Here is a 22,430-nt window from a genome sequence, read left to right on the forward strand (position 1 = left end):
GCATTCGCAACTTAAATGACCAGCCTCGTCCACATCGACCATTTCTCACGTCGGCTGTTCCGCAACGGCCACTCCACCAGCCCGAGCACTGATTTTCACCGCAGAACGCATGCTATTATTACCGGCGTTTTCGTGCCACGGCTCGCAGATGTGTGCTGCCTTGCTCATGGCGCATGGGAAATGCTCCGGCCGCTCGTCAATAACAGCGGCGGGTGATCAAGGCCAAGCATCAAGCCGCCTCTTCCACATCACCGACAGAACCACAGGTCTGCGCTTGCTGGTGGACACTGGAGCAGAAGTCAGCATAATTCACGCGTCCAAAACTGACCGGCGTCTTCGCGAGAAGTCAACTCCTTTACAAGCGATGAATACTTTAGTCATCGAAACTTACGGACAGAAGTCTCGGACCCTTGATCTTCGTCTTAAGAGGAAACTGCAGTGGTTATTTTGGATAGGAGACGTACGCTACCCAATCTTAGGCGCCGATTTTTTAAGGCATTTTTATCTGCTCATGGATATGAGCCGCTGTCGCCTGGTGGATAGCTATACCGGCTTATCGGTCAATGGTTTTCTGTCACGCGATACGGCCCTAAACCCCACTTTCCTGAAACCACCCACGTCACCATATACAGCTCTGCTCAACAAGTTTCCGGAGATTACAACGCAGTCTCCCATGGATAAGACCCCCAAGCACACTGTGACCCACTGCATCGTTACCACAGGCCCACCAGTTTACTGCCGCCCTCGCCGACTTGGCACTGATAAACTTCGAATTGCTCGCAACAAGTTTCAGCATATGTTACAGTTGCAAAACATTCGTCCGTCATCAAGCTCGTGGTCGTCGGCGCTACACATGGTTCCCAAGAAGAACAATGACTGGCGGCCCTGTGGTAATTATCGGGCTCTCAATGCAGTCACCGTTCCAGATCGATACCTGTTACCCAATATCCAGGACTGTACTGTCTTTTTAACCGGCAAAACTGTATACTCAAAGATTGATCATGTGAAAGCTTATCACCAGATCCTCGTTGAGCCTTCTGACATTCCTAAAACTGCATTAATTACCCCATTTGGGCTCTATGAGTATTTACGAAAGCCTTTCGGTTTGAGAAACGCAGCTCAGACATTTCAGCGTTTTATAGACGAAGTCACAAGAGGCTTACCGTTTTGTTTCGCCTATATCAACGATCATCTCGTTGCCAGCAAGGACGCTGAAACGCACAAGGCACATCTACGTCAGCTTTTCACTCGACTGCGTGATTATGACCTTGCCATCAATGTAGAAAAGTGTCAGTTTGAAGTCTCGGAGATAGCATTCCTCGGACGTCAGATCACTAAAGATGGCATCACTCCTCTACCTGACAAGGTTCAAGCTATCCTCGAGTACCCGCCTCCCACGTCCATACGCAGTCTACGACGTTTTCTCGGACTCGTCAATTTTTATCGCCGCTTAATCCCTACATGCTCTACACTGCTGCAGCCTCTAGAAGCACTACTCTCGACTTCGCAAGCCGAGTCAGCTGCACTTTCCTGGGACACAGTCGCGGATCAAGCTTTTGCCGCCGTTAAGACCAAGCTCGCCCAGGCCACCCTCCTGCATTACCCTTCACCAACTGCTCCCACTAGCGTCATGGTGGACGCTTCTTTCAAAAGCAGTTGGGGCCGCTCTTCATCAATGGATCAATGGTGCATGGGCTCCAATTGCCTTCTTTTCCCGCAAGTTACGCGACACTGAGCGCCGATATAGTACTTCGGACGGGAGCTCCTCGAGGCCCACCTTGCGGTGAAGCATTTCAGGTACTTCCTTGAAGGGTGACAATTTGCCATTCTTACCCCCTTGTTTCGGCTTTACGTTCCCGCAGTGCTACGCACACTCCTAGAGAACTTCGACACCTTGCTTTCATCGCCGAATTCACCACAGACATACGTTACGTAAAAGGCAGCTTTAACAGTGCAGTGTACGCTCTCAGTCGTATTACCATCAATGCCACGACAGGCGCCACTGACCTTTCATTGTCCTCGTTCGCGGAGGCACAGGCATTAGACGATGAGCTTCCACGACTCCGATCCTCTACTTCCCTCCGACAAGAACAAGTCAACTTCCCCGACGACGATGTTACGCTCTGGTGCGATGTTTCACACAACTGCACTCATATCTATGTTCCTTCACAGCTTCGTCGTGCTGTTTTTGACACCCTCCACTCCATCTGCCATCCAAGCGTAAGAGCTACGCAACATCTGGTCACTGAACACTATGTCTGGCGGCGCATACGGTCTAACATTCGTGACTGGGTTCGCACTTGTAGAGAAGGGAAACGAGAAAAAAAGGAAGGCAGGAAGGTTAACCAGATGCTAGTATCCGGTATGCTACCCTACACTGGGATTGGGAATAGGGGGTTGAAAGAGAAAGGGAGAGTTAAAAAATAAATAAGAGAAAAAAACCGACACACACGCACACACAAAATCAGTCCACTCAGAGGCGTTCCGACAGGCCAGTAGTTCGCAAGAAGCCCAGTAGCGCTTGGACGGCTTTCTTCTGTGACGATGAGTCATGACGATGGCGCAGTACATTTTCTTCTGACAGCGGCTGGTCATCTAACCTGTTTAGTTTATTGGAAAGCTGTTGTCTTTCCAGGTTGTATTTAGGGCAGTCACACAGGATATGCCGAATGGTTTCTTCATCTCCGCATTGTTCACAGTCGGCGGTGTCGGCCATACCTATGCGGAACGCGTACATGCACTTGTAGAGCATGTCATCGTATCAAGGTGCAACGGCACACCAAGCCTCCACGGGGAAAATTCCCTCTCCCTGATGCACGTTTCGACACTATTCATTTGGACATTGTCGGGCCATTACCTCCATGTCGGGGAAATACGTATTTGCTTACGTGTATTGACAGGTACACTAGGTGGCCTGAAGCAGCTCCTATGCCTGACATCACAGCAGAAACAGTTGCTCGTACCTTTCTTGCTACCTGGATTAGCCGTTTTGCTGTACCATCAACGGTGACTACTGATCGAGGCAGACAGTTTGAGTCAGCGCTTTTCACCTCTGTCACATCTCTACTTGGTTGTGCGCGTATTCGCACAAGCGTATCACCCAGCATCCATTGGCTTAGTGGAGAGACTCCACCGTCATCTAAAAGCAGCACTCGCCTCGCAGCCTCACGCCGAAGATTGGGTATCACACCTGCCCGTCGTGCTTCTCGGCCTCCGTTCAACACTTCGGCCAGAACTGGCCTGCCCTGTAGCCGAGATGGTTTATGGCTGCACACTCCGTTTGCCTGGTGACCTCATCAGCCCCGTTACTACCCAGAGTGTTTCGAATCCATCTTCTTTCACCCAGTGTCTGCGGATCTTCATGAAACACTTGCACTCATCACCAGCTTAAGCTCACACAAAGAACTACGTTTTTCTGCCGGCAAACCTACAGACATCTTCACACGTTTTTGTTCGTGTCGATGCGTCTCGCCGTGCTGTTCAGCCTCACTATGACGGTCCTCTCCCAGTCATCAAGCGTTCTGAACATCATGTTACAATCCTGCGTAATTGGCATGAAGACACAGTCAGCATTGAAAGGATCAAGCCGGCACCCATTCTGACAAGCTCCGTCTGATCTTTTTTTTTTTCAAGTACCCACGGCCACTTGTCTGCAGGGGGGGGGGGGGGGGGCTATCTGTGGCATACTTTTTTTCTTCTTCTGGAACGACACACTTGGGACATAAGCTAGTAGTGGGTAGTCTGCTGAAAAAAAAGGAAGAAATAGTTGGAACAACGGCAGAGATGCATTAATAAACCGCGCTGTGTTTTCGGAATCGCGTTTCAGAGTGCTGTAATGCCAATCTTATTTATTTATTTTAAAGCATTTCTTGGCAATTTCAAAGCGCCTTGACCGCTCCTATAACTAAGAACGTATATCTATCTATCTATCTATCTATCTATCTATCTATCTATCTATCTATCTATCTATCTATCTATCTATCTATCTATCTATCTATCTATTCTTCTATCTCTAGCTATCTATCTATCTATCTATTTATCTATCTTGCCGCTTATTATTTATAGCTCTCCTGGCCGTTTCGGTAATGGTATCAATACCAAAATTACTAAGGCCTACCATGACTGTATGACGAGCATAATTGACTACACTTAGCATGAAAATCATGACATGTATGTCATGATTTACATTTCACTGTCTTGCTGCTCTGCGGTGGTCTCGTTCACATGACATACTGAATACTGGTATGGTATGAGATGACTGCATGGCAAGCATAAGTGACAGACCCTAACGTGGAAATGATGATATGCGTGTTAAGTCATGACTACAAGCCATGCTTTTGGTGCGCTCGTGGTGTTTTCGCTAGCTTCACATTCACCGAATCTGGTATAACATTACGTGAATGGATGATGAAGGTGAATGACTGGTTCAAACATGATAATCAGGAGATGCGTGTCATGTAGAAGCATCACTTCATGCCACACTCATGATGCGCTCACGGCCGTTTCGCTTGCTGCACATATACCAAATTTGGTATTACAAAAGCGAACAGATGATTAAAGTAAATGACACGTCCAAACATGTTAATCGTTACATGCGTGTTATGTAAAACATGACCCCAAGCAACGCTTATAGAGTGCTCGCGGCCTTTTCGCTAGCTCCGCATATAATCAATTTGATATAACGTGACATGAATGAACAACGAAAGTAAATGAGACGTCCAAAGATGATAATCATGGAATTGCAGTCATGCACCACATGATCTACGTCCATCTGGTAACGCTGTGCTGAGTTTCAGGTGACATATCAACCTTGATTGATTCATTTGTGGGGTTTAACGTCTCAAAATCACCATATGATTATGAGAGACGCGACATATCAACCTTGCTCAGTCGTGCTTTGCATATCATTGATTCACACTTTGCGTGGGTTGTGCCGTTTTTTTGCTATAAAACTGACGTAAGTGATCGAACGCCTGTTCCTACGTTACTTTGGACGCGATCCTATGCTGCCACACGGTAGTCGATCGGCCTCAATTTACATAAAATATCCATTGTCCTCACAACGCTTCGTCCAAATCCAAATGAAGAGGTAGATTAACGTTGAATGCGTCACAAGAATTTGTTTCCACCATGCATGGGATGTACCGATATATTTCTCGATAGTGCTTTAGTAGAAATATGTGATTGCCGCCATACTCAAACATGAACTACGGTTCAAATCGTAGAGCAGTAGTTACAATCAACTTCAGCATAGATACTTTGGCAACGTGCTCTACACCTTTCCTCAAATTTAATTTCAACTGCATGTACTACTACACAAAAATTGTGTAGCCATTTTTCATGTCGTTTTGTTTTGAAATTTCATGTCAAATTATTATTGCAAGCGAAAACGGCAATGAAATCGTGTGAGCCACTCATAAAATTACGCCAATGAAGAAAATGACAAGACAATAAATTGGCGGGCTTTTCACGCCTGTCAACCATCATCAGCAAAGTAGAATGCTTCGAAGCGGCGAATAAAAACTTTGCCATTCATGTTTATTTTCTTTTTAACTCCTTCCCGTGTAATTGTGTGCCCTTTTTGTTATTGCAGGAGCAAAACGGAGAGCACAAGATAGTCCTTATCATTTTGGCGTTCCCGGCGATATGTTTGGCGCTCAAACGGAGGCTACATCAATTCAAGTTTTCATTCCAGTGCTACCTACCTAAGTTTGATGCTCTGTTCCTGATAGAGTTCCAAACCCTGGGTGAAATGTCAGGAACAAAACTTTCATTGTACTCCATATAAGCAAGCGAGCACTATAACTAGGCGAAGCGTAGTCTGTAAACACGAATTTAGCTCACGCGCCCAACGTACTTTGAGGAGAAACTTAATACGCAGAAGTATGCCGACCCGGACACAATCAGTCATCACCATTGGCCGGAAGTGGTCAAGACTCCTGAGAAACTACGCCTTGCTCGGCTTAGTTGGGATATTAGGCATTTTGCTCCTGCCCCTGCTGATCGTCAGCCACCGCTTCCAAGAAAGCTTCTTTGCCTTTGTATACGTTATTTTGCAACGACATATGAATGATGAGGTAAGTGAGATTCGACGTTTCCTGATGTCTCACCTCGATAGCCTGTCGTCGCAAGAGCCATCCTTGAAGGCCCACGGCTCGGTGCGAGTCCTGGAAGTTGGTGTGGCGTATGGACCAAACCTCGAGTTCGTCGAGCGACCCATTGAGTACTCGGTGGTGGAACCCAACAGGAGCTTCAAAGATTCATTCATGGAAAACATCAAGAAAAACTCAAAAGTTTGTATTCCCCTTTTTTGTTTGTAGATAATAATGACATTACTTTTTTCCTGTAGAGCCTCATCACTATACCATTTCACCAAGGTTTTGGGGGGAAAGGATTGGGTGATATTGAGGGGCAAATCGTGTAGCTTTGTTCTTCATATTTAGTACTAAAGATGAAACAGCAGGAATACAACAAGTGCACAGGGAAACCAACAGCACAGTACACTACCACTGATTGCTAATTCAGACTTCTTTGAGTAAAACCGCTGTATTACAGAAGCCAATTTTACTCATATATACAGCGAAACCACGAAACTTTCGTTCAATACATTTATTACCTTTTCAAATTCGACGTTACAAGGAACTATAGACACATAAACAGACCTCCTGTATTTGAAAATATGAAGGCAGGTGTCTTAGTACTTGCTCTTTCATATCGTCTCAAAGTGACAAACGTTGAACCAAGAAAGTTTAGTTCCACCAGTAGTGCTTGGGGTTCACCCGAAGCAAAAAGCTCCAAAAATGCAACCTGAATGTGCCGGCTTGTACAAAAAGTAGTGTTCACATACATATTTTTCAACATGATTGTAATTAGTAATCAAACAATATTTTGCATAGCAGAAAAAACAAATTAGGAAGACAGAAATACTGCTAAACATAAAATTTACACTTTAGATACGTGAAAACAGAAAGGAAATTGCGCTAAACAATGAAAACATCGTTCAGTATATTTAGACATGATTGCTTTTACCGTTTTGTCATGGCTACCTAGAATGATAGTGCAAGTTTTTCAATTAGTGTATTACAACCAAGAATGTAATAAATGCCTACTAATAATAAAACAGTAGTGTTGTTTGCCAAATCAGACATGAAAAGGTCGTGTTAATTTTTTTGGTAATGATGCTAAAATTGAAACGCTTTTTCTGATATTTGTTGAAAAGATACGACACATTGAAAGGCAGAGCTTGTGTGCCATCAGTAGTGCGCCATCGCGCCAACAATCATTTCTAGTGGCTTCTGGTTCTAGGAACACGAACTTGTTTGTGTTTTGTTTTTAATTGCAGTTTTCTTTAAAAGCTTTGAGTACTTTCATTTGAAATGAAAAGTGAGTACAATAGATGGGGCTCAAAACTTAAATTGGCATTTATTTCTTGACTGTGAAAAAATAATTGTTGATTGGGATCAGCATAGGAAACGTTAAACGCGACGCATCCTAATGCTTCTTTCTATATTTATGAGAAATTTGCGCAGGTTTGACAGTGTAGTTGCTTCCAACACAAGTCTGCGAAAGTTCACATGAGCACCGCACATCGGTCGGCAAACCCGCTCATGAGTGCACTCACGCTGATTCACTCAGGCTCTAATCGAGCCGTGAGTCTGAGTCTGAGTGAGTCCGAGGAGTAATATTTTGACGAGTCTGAGTTCGAGTGAGTTCTGTTGAACAAAGTTTTTGTGAGTGTGAGTCCAAGTTAGTCCGCAAAAGAAAACTTCGCTTACTCCGAGTTAATCCAAAGCGCACGATTCTTGAGTGAGTCTGAGTGAGTTCCACCTATTTTTTGCCGACCTATAGTCTTACCTACTCATCTTCAGCGTTATTCTCAGCCTTACCTGGACTCATGTTTATACTCAGGTGTACATACGTGCATTCCAAAGCAGTTTCTTTCATACACGATTTTATTATCTATTGATCGGAGGCTTGCATAACGTAAAGGAGTGTCTTGACTACCCATTGCTCGCGAACTCCCCCAAGAACGTTCCAGATTAATAGATCTTATGTTGTCATCTCTTTTAAGAAAAAATATCTTACTGGTTCCGGAGCACTCATAATTAGTATTCAAGGGTACCATGTGAGGTACCACGTGATATATTGGTGTTATATAGCATAGGCATAATGGACAACAAAGAAGGTCAATTGGTGAACTTGAGTCCGAACAAGTCCTTAGCGCAAAATATGTTTCATGAGTGAGTGTGAGTGATCTGCACACGTTTTTCCGACCTAAATCTTGCAGTGCGTTATATATTGCAACGCGACAGCGTTGAAGAGCAAGCGTGGCAGAAATTTGTTGCCGGCGTCATTGGCTACTAGCCAAGAATCACATAGATTCAAATATTAGCAGTTGTGGGAAAACTTCTGCATCGTGATCACGTGTTCTACCAGTGAGCCGTGCCACTCATTTTGCGTTGCTTAAGACAGGCGTCATGAAGTGCAAGAGGTCAGGTTCAAGGAGTCGTAAACAGGGCTTCTATGCTGAAGGTGACGTTTAAACAAGCAGAGTTGGCCCCTTGAAGGCTGCACCCTTGAAGAAGAAGCGTTGCATCCAGAACCCATCCCAACTTTTTCATCACAGGCTTGTATCTTCCTTAGACTCCTTCCTTTTGAAGATTTACACTAGCACGCGTGATGTTCTGTGGACAATATCTCTGGTTTGACGTCCTGAACCTACGATATGAACATTATCGTTTGAGACGGCGTAGCGGAGAGCGCCAGAAACTGCGACCACCCGGTGTTCTTTACTGCACATTGACATTGAACAGTAGACGGGCGTCTAGCGTTTTGCCTCTATCAAATCGAACCTGTGACCTTCGGATCTGCAACCGAGCATCCTAACCGCTACTTTACCGGGGCAGACATAATGTTCTGTAGAAGAAGCGTAGAGTCGTACAGGCATAACAGCGTGTGTAATGCGCAACTAGTGAATGTTTTGGAGGCCCACACGTTACGAAGCACTCAGGTACAATTCTAATCATAATTAGAGATTGTGAGTGACGCCAGCTTGCCTTTAGAATCGCCTAAATGGAGGTTTTTTTATTTCTGATTGCAGACTGTTTTCTTTACTATGGTGTGTTTTTAAATAAAATATAAACGAAGAAATTGAAGTTGACCACTACTTGGGGATGGTTACCCGTGGTGTGTTAGTTTGTGTTATTCTTATAGCCGCGCTGTTTATTCTTCCGATGCAAATAAAGAGATGAATGAATGGAACGTCAAGCTGTGTTCAGAAACCCGAGAGATGCCAATAGCGCAGAATTTATCGCAAGTTAGGACAGGCAGACTAAGCCTGACCGCATATAAGATTACATAAAAGCCGCTTTGCAGCTTATATTCATTTATTCTTAGGTCTGTTTCAAGCGACTGCGCAGTGCATGCCTCCCAATTGCACTGGTGTTTATTTTTTTTTGCCTTGTGAGCTATCTCATGTTAGCAATATCTAGAAAATGAGAACAAAGCAATCTTGCTTAAAGTGATGCATTTTAATGAACGCTTGAAAAGAACGTAAGATTACACAAGTGTGTGATTCAGCGCAGACTTTCGGAAAATATGCTCACGCGATCTGTGAAGACACGCTGTGTCCCTTCCATGGATATCTTCAACTTTCGCGTCCATTGGATATCGTCACTTGTGTCATCGTTTTCTCTGAAGCAATAAGTGTCTTGAATCGACGCAGGAATCTTACCTGCAACGTTATCGTTTGAGGGTGTATGAGGTACGTTGCAAAGTTATTGATGTTATCAAGGATGGTTTGGCGACATGACAGCGCTTCATTTTGGACTGTCCACCATACTGGAGCAGTGGTAATATTTCATGGCTGTTGATCCGAAGGTCCGGGTTTCGATGCTGGCCGCTGTGGTCACTTTCAATGGGTGGTAATGCGGGCTAGTTCATTGTAATCACTGGCATTCACTTGTTTTGCCTCCGCGTAGTTTTGTGTTGGCGGCTTATTTTGGAGCCACTGGAATGAATGCGAGCATTTCTATGGAGGTTAAATAATAGAAACCCGTGTACTGTGTGATTTTGAAAAGTGTTGTACATACTCTCTTTAACAGTAACGTAGACTCGTTCCTCATTTCTTTCCAAATATTGAAACCAGTTCCCGTAACAAGTTTCGTAAATCAAAAAGGAACTCGCTGCAGTCACTCTTTCAATATAGAAACGTGTCGTTACATAAAACATTACATTTGAACTTTTAATAAAATGTAGTGTCAGATAAACCTGACACAAAATAAAGAGAGCAATTTAAAAGTAACATCGACCTGCATATGTTACACGAATTTAACATCACCGGGATGAGGTTGGTAAAATGAACATAAAGGAGCGCTCTTAGACGAGTACATTAGAGACTACCTGCTTTACTACCGACTTGTCAAAGCACAACTTCCGTAGTCGGCGATGAACTTTTCCAGTAATCACAGCTTCGCACCTTTTCCTGGTGGGTTGGCGCTGAGGAATTGTGTGAGAGCGGAGCGCCAGCGGGCAAAGCAGGCGACGCTTTCCCGGTTTCTTCTGCTTTCATCGCGCGCCGTGAGTGGTTTTTGTTGGTTTAAGGAACTCCTGTTGTGAAGAAGCGGCTTTGTAGGACCACTCTGAGTTTCGTGCACGCAAAGTAGGCTGTGTTGTTTGTCCCTTATAACCGTAATCATAACTGAAAACGCCGAAGAAGGAAGGCGTGCACACTGTTAGATATTGGAAGAGAAGGACGATGATGGGACTAGCGCGCGGAGCGTGTGGTGCGTGCCTTAACTGATTTATTTTATCCTTCGGGGGGATTACATTAGGTTATAGCCTCACGGAAGTTTGCTGCGCTGTGTGTGCGTAAATGGCAACGAAAAGATTACCTTGTTAGTCTATCGTTAATATTATTTCCGACTACGAGGCTACCTGAATGTCTGACTCATAACTAACTCACTTGAGGATCGTGCCGCCCAGTTCTTGGTCGATCCCCCTTTGTGGGCGAGTGCCAGCAAAGCTAAAGGCTGATCACCATCATCATCATCATCATTATCTGATTTGTGACGGCCGACAATAGATGCGTTTATGCAACGGCGCTCTGGGCAATGAAGACGCCCTGTTTTTCATCTTTACAATGAAGATGCTTCCTTTATTCTGCATATTATGGTGCCGAGAAACTCGGGTTTTGTGAAATTATTGACCCCGCTACGAAAGGACTTCCTCACCTACGAATATGGATCGGATAAAGGGCAAACAAGCGAACCAACGAGCTTTACATACGCGTCTGCGTAACGAGGCAGGCCTACTCATAGAATCAAGCCAGGTTATCGCTCCCGCTCTTCGAGTTGTGCACGAACGACTGAAGAACTTTCAAGGGTGGTTTACGCGGGCTCAACGAACAACTGGAGGGATTCCTCGCGGATGACCAAACAGCTGAGAAATACTTATCAGTCTTCGAGTATGAAGACTACGCAGCAACAACGATGTCCCTTCTTTAGTATCGCATCAAGCAACTTCAGCCTGGAACTACGATGGACTAAGGCCTACCGATACACAACAATAATGCGACTCCAGGTACAGCTTCGGGAAATTGTTCCATTGGTCATGCACGGAGACTACCGAAGCTTGACTTAGTGCACTTCAACGGAGCAGTGATAGAGTGGCAGCCATTCTGGGGCGTGATTATGCATGCCGTTCATACACCCGCCGGGCTTATGAACGCTGAAAGATTTCACTACCTGATATCCAATTTGGTTGGAAAGGCAGCCAGAACAATCGAGAGAATTCAGGGGACGGGTTCTTCATTTGCAGATGCCATCAAAGTCCTGAACAACTGCTTCAGAAATATGAGGATCATTTATCTGAAGTACTTGAAAAACCTTAGAACGCTCAAGCCTGTACGAAGTTCCACTCACGTGACCACCATGAGAAATCTCCTAGACACGGGGACCAAAAACGTGAGAGGTCTCAAGGCTCTTGGACGATCGTAACTTTCAGACGCTGCGATGCTTCTTGAGATTCCTACCAAGGTGATACCAATGACACCGTGATGGACCACTTCAAACGACAGAGTTTACAGAAAGGCACAATGAGACTTATTCTTTAGAGGTGGAGCCTCAGCACCTGTTAGACCATCTGCGATTGCAGGTAGAAGACCACGACAAAAGTGCGCAAAACGAGTCTAGTTTTCGCGGCACACGTGAAGGAAGGTGTAACAGGAAACCCAGTGCGACGCCTATGGCTTTTTTTTTTTTGCACAGCTACTCCAAAGCGACATCAAAGAACGCCAACACAGCATCACAACCGCGATTTAGACAGCTCAGAGCCCAGCAGAGCGAGAAGACTAGTGTCTATAGGGTGAATGAAGCGTAGACGATAAATTCGAGGACACCCTTCAGAAGGGGCGCAAATAGAACATCGTAGAAGAGTTGGCATAACGAATTTTTCTCGCAAACGAAAACCGATCCTCTAAAGCACAAGATCACCGAAGGCGACGTGTTCTAAAGCACGAGCGTGGCACAAGCACCAGAAGCACTGATGGAAGAGTAGGCACAGGAAGAAACGAGGATTGTCACAAACTGATTGACCTGAAAATTGTACAAGTACTGGTTAACCAACGTGTGCTTGGAACAAGGGTAATTGGACTTTTTCATTGTCTCGCGTCCATTTTTATATATAGCATGGTTCGCTCATGTCGATTAAGAATGCCTAATGGCTCTCAGCTGCTCAGACCTGTGCGAAAACTGCATCTTTTAGATCTCGCCACCTCAGGCTCCGAAGTGTGTTAAATATTAGAAGAAGTAAAGGATGATTGCGGGACTATCGCGTGGTGCGTGAATAAACTGTTTTGAAACGGCCGACAATGAACGAGTTGCAACGGTGTTCAGGGCAATATAGTCGCCCCGTTTTCCATGATTCCAAGGAGGAGGTTTCCTTTCTTCTACACACACTTGCTCGGTTCTTCAATGTGAAGATACGCGAAAGTCCTCGGACGTCATTTCTTGCTCGCTGCGAGTTCAGGACGTTCATTTATGTAATTATGCAGCTCAGTTTGACCTTTCTTAAGGTGTTTGTGTCCTTACTCACTGTGATTGCGGGGTTGAGATTTTATATATGAAGCATACTTTGTTATAACTACGCAAGTTTATTAAAACTAGAGACTCACATACCTCATTAAAAATTCACTAGGTCCCCCACCCATCCACCTAAAACAATTTGACGGCAAAGGCCATCTTCTTTTTCTTCTCAGTTGATGTACTGTTCTTACCCAGCAGGTACACGAATGTGAGCGAGATTTTGCCTTGGGTGCAAACCTGTCTTGCATCACAGCTGTAGGAGGGGCAGAGCACTGGTATAACTTGGGTGTGGGCAAGTGCTGAAGTGGCTTGCTAGAGAATCAGTGCCTCTTTTGCACCAGCGGCCGACACCCATTCCCACCACCATTCACTTGGAAATCTTGCTGCACCCAAATGGGTTGGCACTGCTCCCAAATTCGAAGGCAGTTAAAACATATTTTTGAATTGTTCCCATGATGAGACCACCTCTTTCTTACCTAGCTAGGATGTCATACGATGACGTGATCACATAAAGTCACCTGACGTTTTAACGAAGTCACAATTTTCGGCGATGTCTAATGTCATGCTGTCGTCATCACGCGGTGATATTTCGGATCACTCGATGCAGCTGACGCGGGACGGAAAAAGTCAAGTTCCCTATTTGTTGCGGCATCTAAGATTTTTGCCCTAAAATAAAAATTTATCGTCGGTAGCTCTGGCATCCTGTGGTGACGGCACCAACAAAAGTGATGCAAAAGTTATCCCCGAATAGCGTCACTATATGACTTCATCGTGAGATCACGCATCACCAGAATATGTAAGGTCATCATGACGGTCTCAGAATCACGTCATCACACGACATCGTCGCTTAGCATTGTCTCTGTGATTGGCCCACCAATCACGGGGCCAACAAAAGCAGGTGACGTGGTAATGATCTGTAATGCCTTCGGTCAAAGAACCAAAGCTGAGCCACTTTAGGTGCAGAAAACTTTTGCAGGAAAGTAGAAAGGACCAATAGGTTGACCGTAAACAAAAAGAAGACGACTTACGCCTTCAAGTCGTCTTAAGTGAATGCATAAGAAACCCTGCGTTTTATGGAACTTCTACGCAGTGTTTATTTCGCTGTTTACTGCATGGTTATGTTATATCAAATCTGCTTGTTGTTCACCATAAACCTAGAGGATTTACCTATGTTGCCTTCGCGCATCTCAATTTTTTCTCTGTGTCAAGGCAAAAAGTGCTAGTTGTAGTTTTAATAATATTGATACAAAAGCACCACTCACCGTCAGTCAATTTTAAATTGCCAGTGAATCTGCTGCTGGCTGAAGCCTTCTGTACTTTTCTCACACTAAATGAGGTTTTCATCATTGCTTATAAAGTGTCAGTCTCACTATTAGGAGCCTTGAACTGCATTACATATGAAAGTTTTGCGCCTTCAACATACTGCCCCTGATACTGAGTGCTTATTAGCACTATAATAATGTTCATGCTGTGGAAGTTTCCCTTCTGGATACGCATGTGATGACTCCTTCAGAAGTTTTGTCCGTGTCCCTTTTGACAAAGGTGACAGGAACGGCTGTGTGTTTTTCGAGCTGGGAGACGCTTCTGCATCCAAGCAACAAATTACTAAATTAGCATAATCATAAGCTGCAATGAAACAAGTGATCATGGGGGATCCAGCAGTTAAATAGACTATTGTGTAAATTATCCACAGTAACACTAATTTCGTTATATATTTCTTCCCAATGTTAAGTAGCCACGACCTTTTGCGCACTTAGGTGTATGAATTCCTTACTTAGTTTCCAACTCACAGTAGTGAAAACAAGGATTTCTGCACAGAGAGGGCATGTTTTATGCAGTTTCAAAACAAATACTACATGCGAACTGAACGCTGCAGAGTATTCTCGCTTCATGTAGTGCGACACTGCGCCATAAATATGCTATCTCCGTACCCGACAGCCCTCGTTTGATGTCCGCTCAATGGGCGTGCTGGTAGCTGGTTTTTGCTACTCTCAGCGTCTGAAGTGCACAGTTACTCACACTTAACATTTAAAAGAGGCGATTAGTATTTAAAGCTACACAGCATATGGGGGCTCGACCCCATTTTTAAGGCTATGATTTTGATATTATCTCGTGCGAAGTGCGACGGTCTCGCACTGCGTATTGCGTGAAAGCATATCACGAGTGATAGTGTCCACCATAAAGTACTAATAATAAAGCCGTACGGCTGCGCTAACGATAAAACAAATGAGCAAAGCTTCCGCTACGTGGAAACACGATCAACGAAGCACAGGGCACTCGCCGCAAAAGCCGAGGAAAGTGTCCCATTCGAAGGGCCTTTTCAGGGTACGCGAGGATCTTCCCGGGTCATTAATAAGTCGTAAATATTAGTGTTTGCTGACTTCAAGTTGCCCCAGGTGTAGGTCTACTGTGAGTGCATATTTAAATAGGGTTATACGTGTGATATTCTCACGACGATGTGTTCGTACGACCGTGCGCGGCTGGAAAGGAGGTGAGTTAACGCTTCCACGAGCAGGAAACACTACACCGGCACTCCGGCTTCCCATAATACCATCGAAGGTAGCGCGCGCCAATTTCTGAATAGGTTGATTTCGAAGCCCACATATGTGGCTTTCTACGCCGGTATTGAAAGGCGCAATCAGGCACCGAATCTTTCTCACTATATATATACACCGGAACACAGTGAGCTCACTTCATTCTGTCATATTGAGATAAATGCCTGTCGCACCATCAGCTGCAAGCGCGGTGAAGCAACACCCTGAACTGCCATGCGAGAAGACGCTGCGCCAATCAAACACAAAAATTCACAAGCCGAGTCCAGCTTGTTCACGCTTTTCATGTTTCAGCTTCTTGTTCACGATTTTCAAGCATGTTTCACGCTTTTCATTCTCTGAAATTTTCTGCTGTTTTCGCATTAAAAGCCTAAAAGACCTTCCTCGACATTCCGGAATGTCTACTGCACGGAATGTCTACGTAAAATGGAAACTGTGCAAGCAACTTCATCAGCTACGAACTATTACGATTAAAAAAACGCGAACAACAAAAAGCATTGATTTCGACTCTGTCGAACTACTGCATACCTTGCCTATGGCTAGACCGAGTTTCTGCTTCAAAATGGCGCGAAGGTAGTGCTAGAATCGCGGTTTGACTTGCGCTCATCCACCGCATGTTCTTACCAATTTCCAGCCTTGTAGGGCACTCGGAACACACAGGCGGTGCGAAAGTGCCAGCCAAGAGAAAGACTTTACAGTCCTACGGTGACGCCGGTTGAAAGCGCCGATTCGCCTTGTGACAGTCAAGGCACGTCGAAGCTCGACTGAGTCTAGACAAAGTCACGCCTCCGCGCCGTTAACGTTTTTTCACATTGCGATAATACACCGTGTCGCGTGGACTTACCGTTTTGTATGTGTGTGGTGCCAAGAGTCGTCAAGGTCTATCAGTTAAAGATTATGCTTTGCGGTGAGTGATACTAACACGTCATTTCTTTCATACGAAGTTTGTTGCCTTTCACCGCTCTCTAGAATTATAACTAATGCGTGTTTTTTCTTTTATCTGCCATTCTACGTTATTAGGCTAGCCATATATGTAATTACTAGTACGTAAATCTTACTCTCGAGTTCCGACTGAAGACAGCCACTATATCAAATTACCGGAGTTTTAAATAATACTACCTGAGTTTTACCGGAAATTACCAGAGTTTTAAATAAGCAGCATACAGCCTTAAAGGTTGCGCCAATCTATTTTTCAGCCGTTGTAAACTTTACGCGTTTACTTTTGATGCTCTCCAACCGCCTGCGATGTATACGCCCAACGTAACAATCAGATAGAAGTAGTCAATTCGTTTGCACAACAGGAGCGCGCCACTCGTCAATTGGCAGGAAACCTGAAAATAGAAGTAAGCTCGCAAGGTGAGAAGTTCATACCAGGACCTTTTTTCTTTTTTAATGGATATATGAACTTTGAAACAGTTAATGAAAGGCAAAGCGACCTACGAGTCACGTGAGGTTAAGAGCTGCTAGGCTGTCAGGTGGCATTTTGCAGTGCTAGGAAAGTGCGACAAAGCCTTCTACTTAAAGATAGCGGAGCAGCCTAACATAAATTTACAAAATTTCGTTCGAGTACAGATGCTGCATCATTCTCAATTGTATATTTATCTAAAACGCTGGGTGAAGGATCCGTTTAAAATAAGAAGAGGTCTGGGGTGCGGCCTCACTGGTGACCAGCTACCGTTAATGAGCAGGTTTGGTCACCTTAGTGCAGTACTTGGCGATTACCTCCCTTATGAAATTACAAATCAACCCTTGGCCCTCCGTCCCCAGCAACTGCGAAACAACTGTACAAGGTGGCGGTCAAACCTGTGATGCAGTGGAGGGTGCTAAGAATTTTTGGGTTCAGACAGGTCGCCAATGGAATCTGAACGTTCAATGCGAGAACTCAATCTAATGAGGCTAGTTTACTTGTGCTGTTCGAGGAATGAGAGGGTGTTAAATGGGATTTAAGATGGCTCAGAGAAGTTAGGAGGAAAAGTGAGGCTTGTACACTACTAAAGAAACGATACGTCATATGCGACCGTGGATTAGTTAATTGACAGAAAAAAGCTGGCGCAGGGTATCTAATACACAAGAATATCACTGGCAACATAGACAAATACTACAGCATCAGTGAGAGTGTGGCAAGAATCATAATTCAGTTTAACAAAAGTATAAGATGAAGGTGGTACTGGCCTACGCGCCTACATAGAGCCAATACGATCATTTAGTGGAACGCCTCTATGAAGTCGTAGAGTCAGCCTTTATTAGAGACATAGTATACCATTCTGGTGGGTGACTTTAATGCTAAGGTAGGCAAGAAACAGGCCGAAGACTATGCAGATGGGGAATATGGCAACGTATATATAAATGCCAGAAGAAAGTTATTCGTTGAGTTCGCAGCACGTATTAGTTTATGGATCTTGAATACCTTCTTCAGAAAATGGGTTAACCGTAAGTGGACTTGGCGACGTCCTAATGGTAAAAATGAAAGTAAAATAGGATGAAGAAGAAAAAATGATGTATAAATAGATTGCAACAGCTGATGCAGTGAGCGCAAATTAGTAAGATCTCGTATTCACCTAGATTTTAAAAAAAATCGAAGCCATAAACTGAAACGCAAGAAGGCAGCTATTGAGCTAGTGATAAGAGGAAAAGTACAGGAATTGAGAGTATCGCTTCAGAATAGACTTGAGGTTTTAAATGAGGGAACTTACGTTACGGTTGACACAGTGAAAGATAATATTACTAGTATGATGAAAGAGTGTGCAACGGAAGTTGGAGGTACAGTCACTAGACATGGCACTGGCAAACTATCTGAGGAGATGAAAAATCTCATTAAGAGGCAATAAACAAGAAAAGTCTTAAATGCAACCGGCAATAGAGAGCTAGTAGAGCTTTCGAAGTTAATCAATAGACGCAAGGCAGCCGACATCAGAAGGTATAACAAGGAGAGAAATGAGCAGAGTGTAAGAAGTGTTCAAAGCCTGAAAGCTGCAAAGGTAAGCTTGTGCATGGGCAAAAATCATATGTATGCATCAGGGATCATGAAGGCGATGCCATAACTAAGATAAATAAATGAGAAGGGAAATAACAATGCCCTAAAATAATTTCGAAAGCCAACGCCGCTTGTGAGGATAAGGTAACAACGAACCTGCTGAAAGATGGCGGAAAAATCGAGTTAAGAAAACTCGCCAACTTATACACAAAGAGTCTCTTGATGGGAGGGCTACTAGACTCTTGGAGGAACGCCAAGGTAATCTTAATTCATAAGAAAGAATACGTCAAAGAGTTTAAAAATATGCCGATACGCTTAACATTTGTTCTCTACAAACTATTTACAAAAAACAACTAATAAACTTAAGGCGCACTAGAGTTCAAACAACCAAATGAACAAGCAGAATTTTGTACAGGCAACTCTACAATAGACCATATTCATACTATCAATAAAGTAGTAGAGAAAGGCGCGGAATAGAACCAACCCCAATACATAGCTTGCATAGATTACGAGATGGCGTTTGACTCAATCGAGACATCAGAAGTAATGCAGGCACTACGGAATCATGGCATCGACAAACCCTACATTAACGTACCGGAAGAAGTTTACAGTGAATCGACAGCCATTCTAGTTGTCTATAAAGAAAGCGACAGAATTTCAATCAAGAAGACTGTAAAGCAGGAGGCGCTATCTCTCCAATTCTATCCTGCAATCTCTCCTGCAAACACGCAATGTTTACAGGAGGTTTTCAGGGCCCTAGATTGGGAAGGCTGAGGAATATTAGTTAATAAAGAGTATCTTAGTAACCTGCGACGTTGTCTTGATCAGTAACTCAGGGTACGAATAACAGCTCATGATTATTGAACTGGACACGGAAAGCAAAAAAGTAGGTTTTAAAATTAATATGCACAAAACTAAAGTAATGCCCAACTGTGAAGGCATAAAACAGCACTTTGCAATAGGTGGAGAGACGCTGGAAGTTGTAAGAAATATGCCTACTTAGGACAGGAGGTAACCGCGGAGCCGAACCATTAGATAGAGAGAGAGAAATAACATTTAATTGTACATCCGGCGTGAAGGAAGTTCCCGGCCTCACAGGGCGCGGATGTTCCCTATCTTATGATTACGGCTATTAGAGTCCGATAATCTCAGAGCCTAGACCTCGAGGATGTTTTGCTCCGACTAGGCGACGGTTATTCGGGTGCTTCCGCACCTGTTAGATGGGTCGTCGGCTCCGTTTCTTCGTTGCTTCACGAAAGCCTCCTCAAGCAACTGAATGGCCCTTCATTGCGTCTTCAGGTCTTCGGAGCATATTTACGCTCTCACCTCTTCGGGATACGTGGCGTCCTGGCACTGCCCGTTCCCACTGTGCATAGCACTGTTACACCCTCCCCACACGATGTGGCGGAGAGTAGCTAGTTCACGTTCGCACTCACTGCATTTTGCGCCCACGAACATGTCGGTGCACATGTGTCGGGACAGAGCCGGAGTCAGCACGCACTCGGTCTGCAACTGTCGGAATTTTAGTGCCTCCGAGCGCGAGAGTTCTCGGTGCGGGTGCGCGAAGGCTCTCTGACTGAAATAACTACAAGAATATGGTGGATCACATGCAGCAAGAATTCTCAAATCATGAACAGTAATTTGTCACTAACGCTCAACCGAACATATATATATAACAGCTGCATCTTACCATTACTTACCTATGGAGCAGAAACTTGGAGGCTTGAAAGAGGGTTCCGCTTAAAATGAGAATGACGCAGCGAGTGATGGAAAGTGAATTGATATGTGTAAAACTAAAAGACAGGAAGTTATCAGAGTGGCCCAGGAAACAAACCAACGTTAAAGATAACATATTTCAAATCAAGGAGAATAAATGGACATGAGCTGGACACAGCACGCAGGCAGAATAACCGCTGGTTATTGAGGGTAACATATTGAATTCAAGAGAAGGCTAAAAAGCTAGGCAACTGGAACACACCCCTCGGAGCGGTCATCTTGCCTACCTTTTTCAATATATCTATGATAGTTCTTGCCAGGAGACTTAAACACATCGAAGGCATACAGTAAACTATTTACGCAGATGACGTCACGATATGGTGTACTGGAGGCAGTCACTGAGAAACAGAAGAGAAATTACAAGAAGCTGTAAACATGATAGACGAGCACCTCATTCGAACGGGACTCCGATGCTTACCCAATAAATCTGAACTTTTGCTATACAGGCTTAGGAGAAGAGGCCGCAAACTCAGGGGATGGATTGTATTGACACTTATGAACCCAAATACATCGATAATCCACAGCGACTCCAGAGCAGCCATGCGAGCATTAGCCATCTCTAAACAGCCTCTGGCAATGCTCAAGAGAAAAGTAATCAAGCCACACAGGAATATTCTGTTTCCTGCTCACATAGGAGAAATCAATGGTGCTCCAGCTAACCTCAACAAATCTGCCCACAATGCTGCACGAGAGCTTGTCAACCATGCAACCACAAAGCGAGAAAATGGTGAGGTTTCAGCATGCAAGGTTCACTTCCTGTCGTACAACGAGCTAACGAAACATTTCTATCTAGGACGCAGAGTCTTCCCCCTCGACACAATAAACTAAACCAAGCTCAAGCCATTACACTCAGGCGATTACAAACAATAACCTATTCGAACCCTTTGTTAATTAACAAGATATATCCGGAGTAGTATGTTCCTACAACATGCGATAAATGCCACGACACCCTAGATCTTGCTGTTATGCTGTGGCGTTGCTCCGCGTTACGCAGCGTCAAGGAAAATACTGAAGGATAATCGGACACCATTTTGTGCAGTACTTCAGTAGAGGGACAATTATGGGCAGTCCAACGGGCCCGCGAAGCCGCTGAAAGGCTAGGTCTTTCGGTCCCAACGTGGGAGCAGCCCGCTTCGGGCTAGGAAATTAGTAAGACCTATTGCAGCCTAATAACTTTCTTTCATCCATTCATCCATCTCCTCGATTGGGACCCTGATGGAATGCGAAGCGGCAGTGATCGCACGGCACTGACCCGATTGAACCAGGCGTCGATGCAGCTGCTAACGAACGGTTTGAAGCGAAACTCAGTGTAGCGTTTACTTGAGTAAACGTCTGCTTGAAAAGCAAAGACATGGGAAGAAGGAATCGTTGAAGATGCTTGCGCTTCATCGGCTCGCGTTTCATCGGTGTTACCCGCGCGCCGTTTCTGTTCTCTAAACCAATCGGCGCTATTGACTCGCACTTCCTCGGTGCCGTTGGTCTTTCATTGCCGACGCTTGCGTTCAGTTTCCCTGGCTCGCGGCTCGTTGGTGTTCCAGGCGCGATGTCGCCATTCACGAACGCGATCGGCTTCGCTAGCCCGCAAAACCAGCGAAGGCCAGGAAAGGTACGCGAACACTAGGGGGAAGCATGCCCTGGCGGCGTCCCGCCCGTCGGTGTCATCGCGCGGCAAGCAGCGGCGCGCTGCCCAGATTGCCGGCGCCGTGGGACCACTGCCGGGCTGACGACAGCGCACGGGCGTGCGCAGCGTGCCTACCAGCGGCTTCTTCTCGCTGACAGTTCGAGAGAGGTGGCGCGGGGGGATGATGATGCTGACGTGAGGAGCGCGCTCGAGCGTTGAGAGCGGTGAAGAGGATGAAGCGAGAGAGATGGCAGGCGGCAAATGGTGACTGACTAGAAAGAGAGTGACGTCACGCGCGCGCACTGCGAGGGAAAGCGTGGCCTACTTGGCACCACCCTGGTGTGGAGGGACAGCGTCCCACAAGCTAGTCGAGGACCTGCTTCTCATTTAAAACGAACCGCAGTAGTATTGTGCTACTCGTATCT

General features: G+C 45.0%; 1 protein-coding gene across 1 annotated transcript in view; it reads left to right on the top strand.

Moving 5' to 3' along the window:
- Nucleotides 1-22,430, top strand: part of LOC119178717 (thiol S-methyltransferase TMT1B) — an 84,171-nt gene that overhangs the window by 43,251 nt on the left and 18,490 nt on the right. The window contains exon 2 of the mRNA XM_037429953.2: nt 5,594-6,293. Within this exon, the coding sequence (XP_037285850.2) occupies nt 5,886-6,293 (408 nt within the window). The 5' untranslated portion in view covers nt 5,594-5,885. The remainder of the gene's footprint in view (nt 1-5,593; nt 6,294-22,430) is intronic.

Source organism: Rhipicephalus microplus, chromosome 1 (assembly GCF_043290135.1).
Source record: "Rhipicephalus microplus isolate Deutch F79 chromosome 1, USDA_Rmic, whole genome shotgun sequence".
NCBI classification, from domain to species: domain Eukaryota; kingdom Metazoa; phylum Arthropoda; class Arachnida; order Ixodida; family Ixodidae; genus Rhipicephalus; species Rhipicephalus microplus.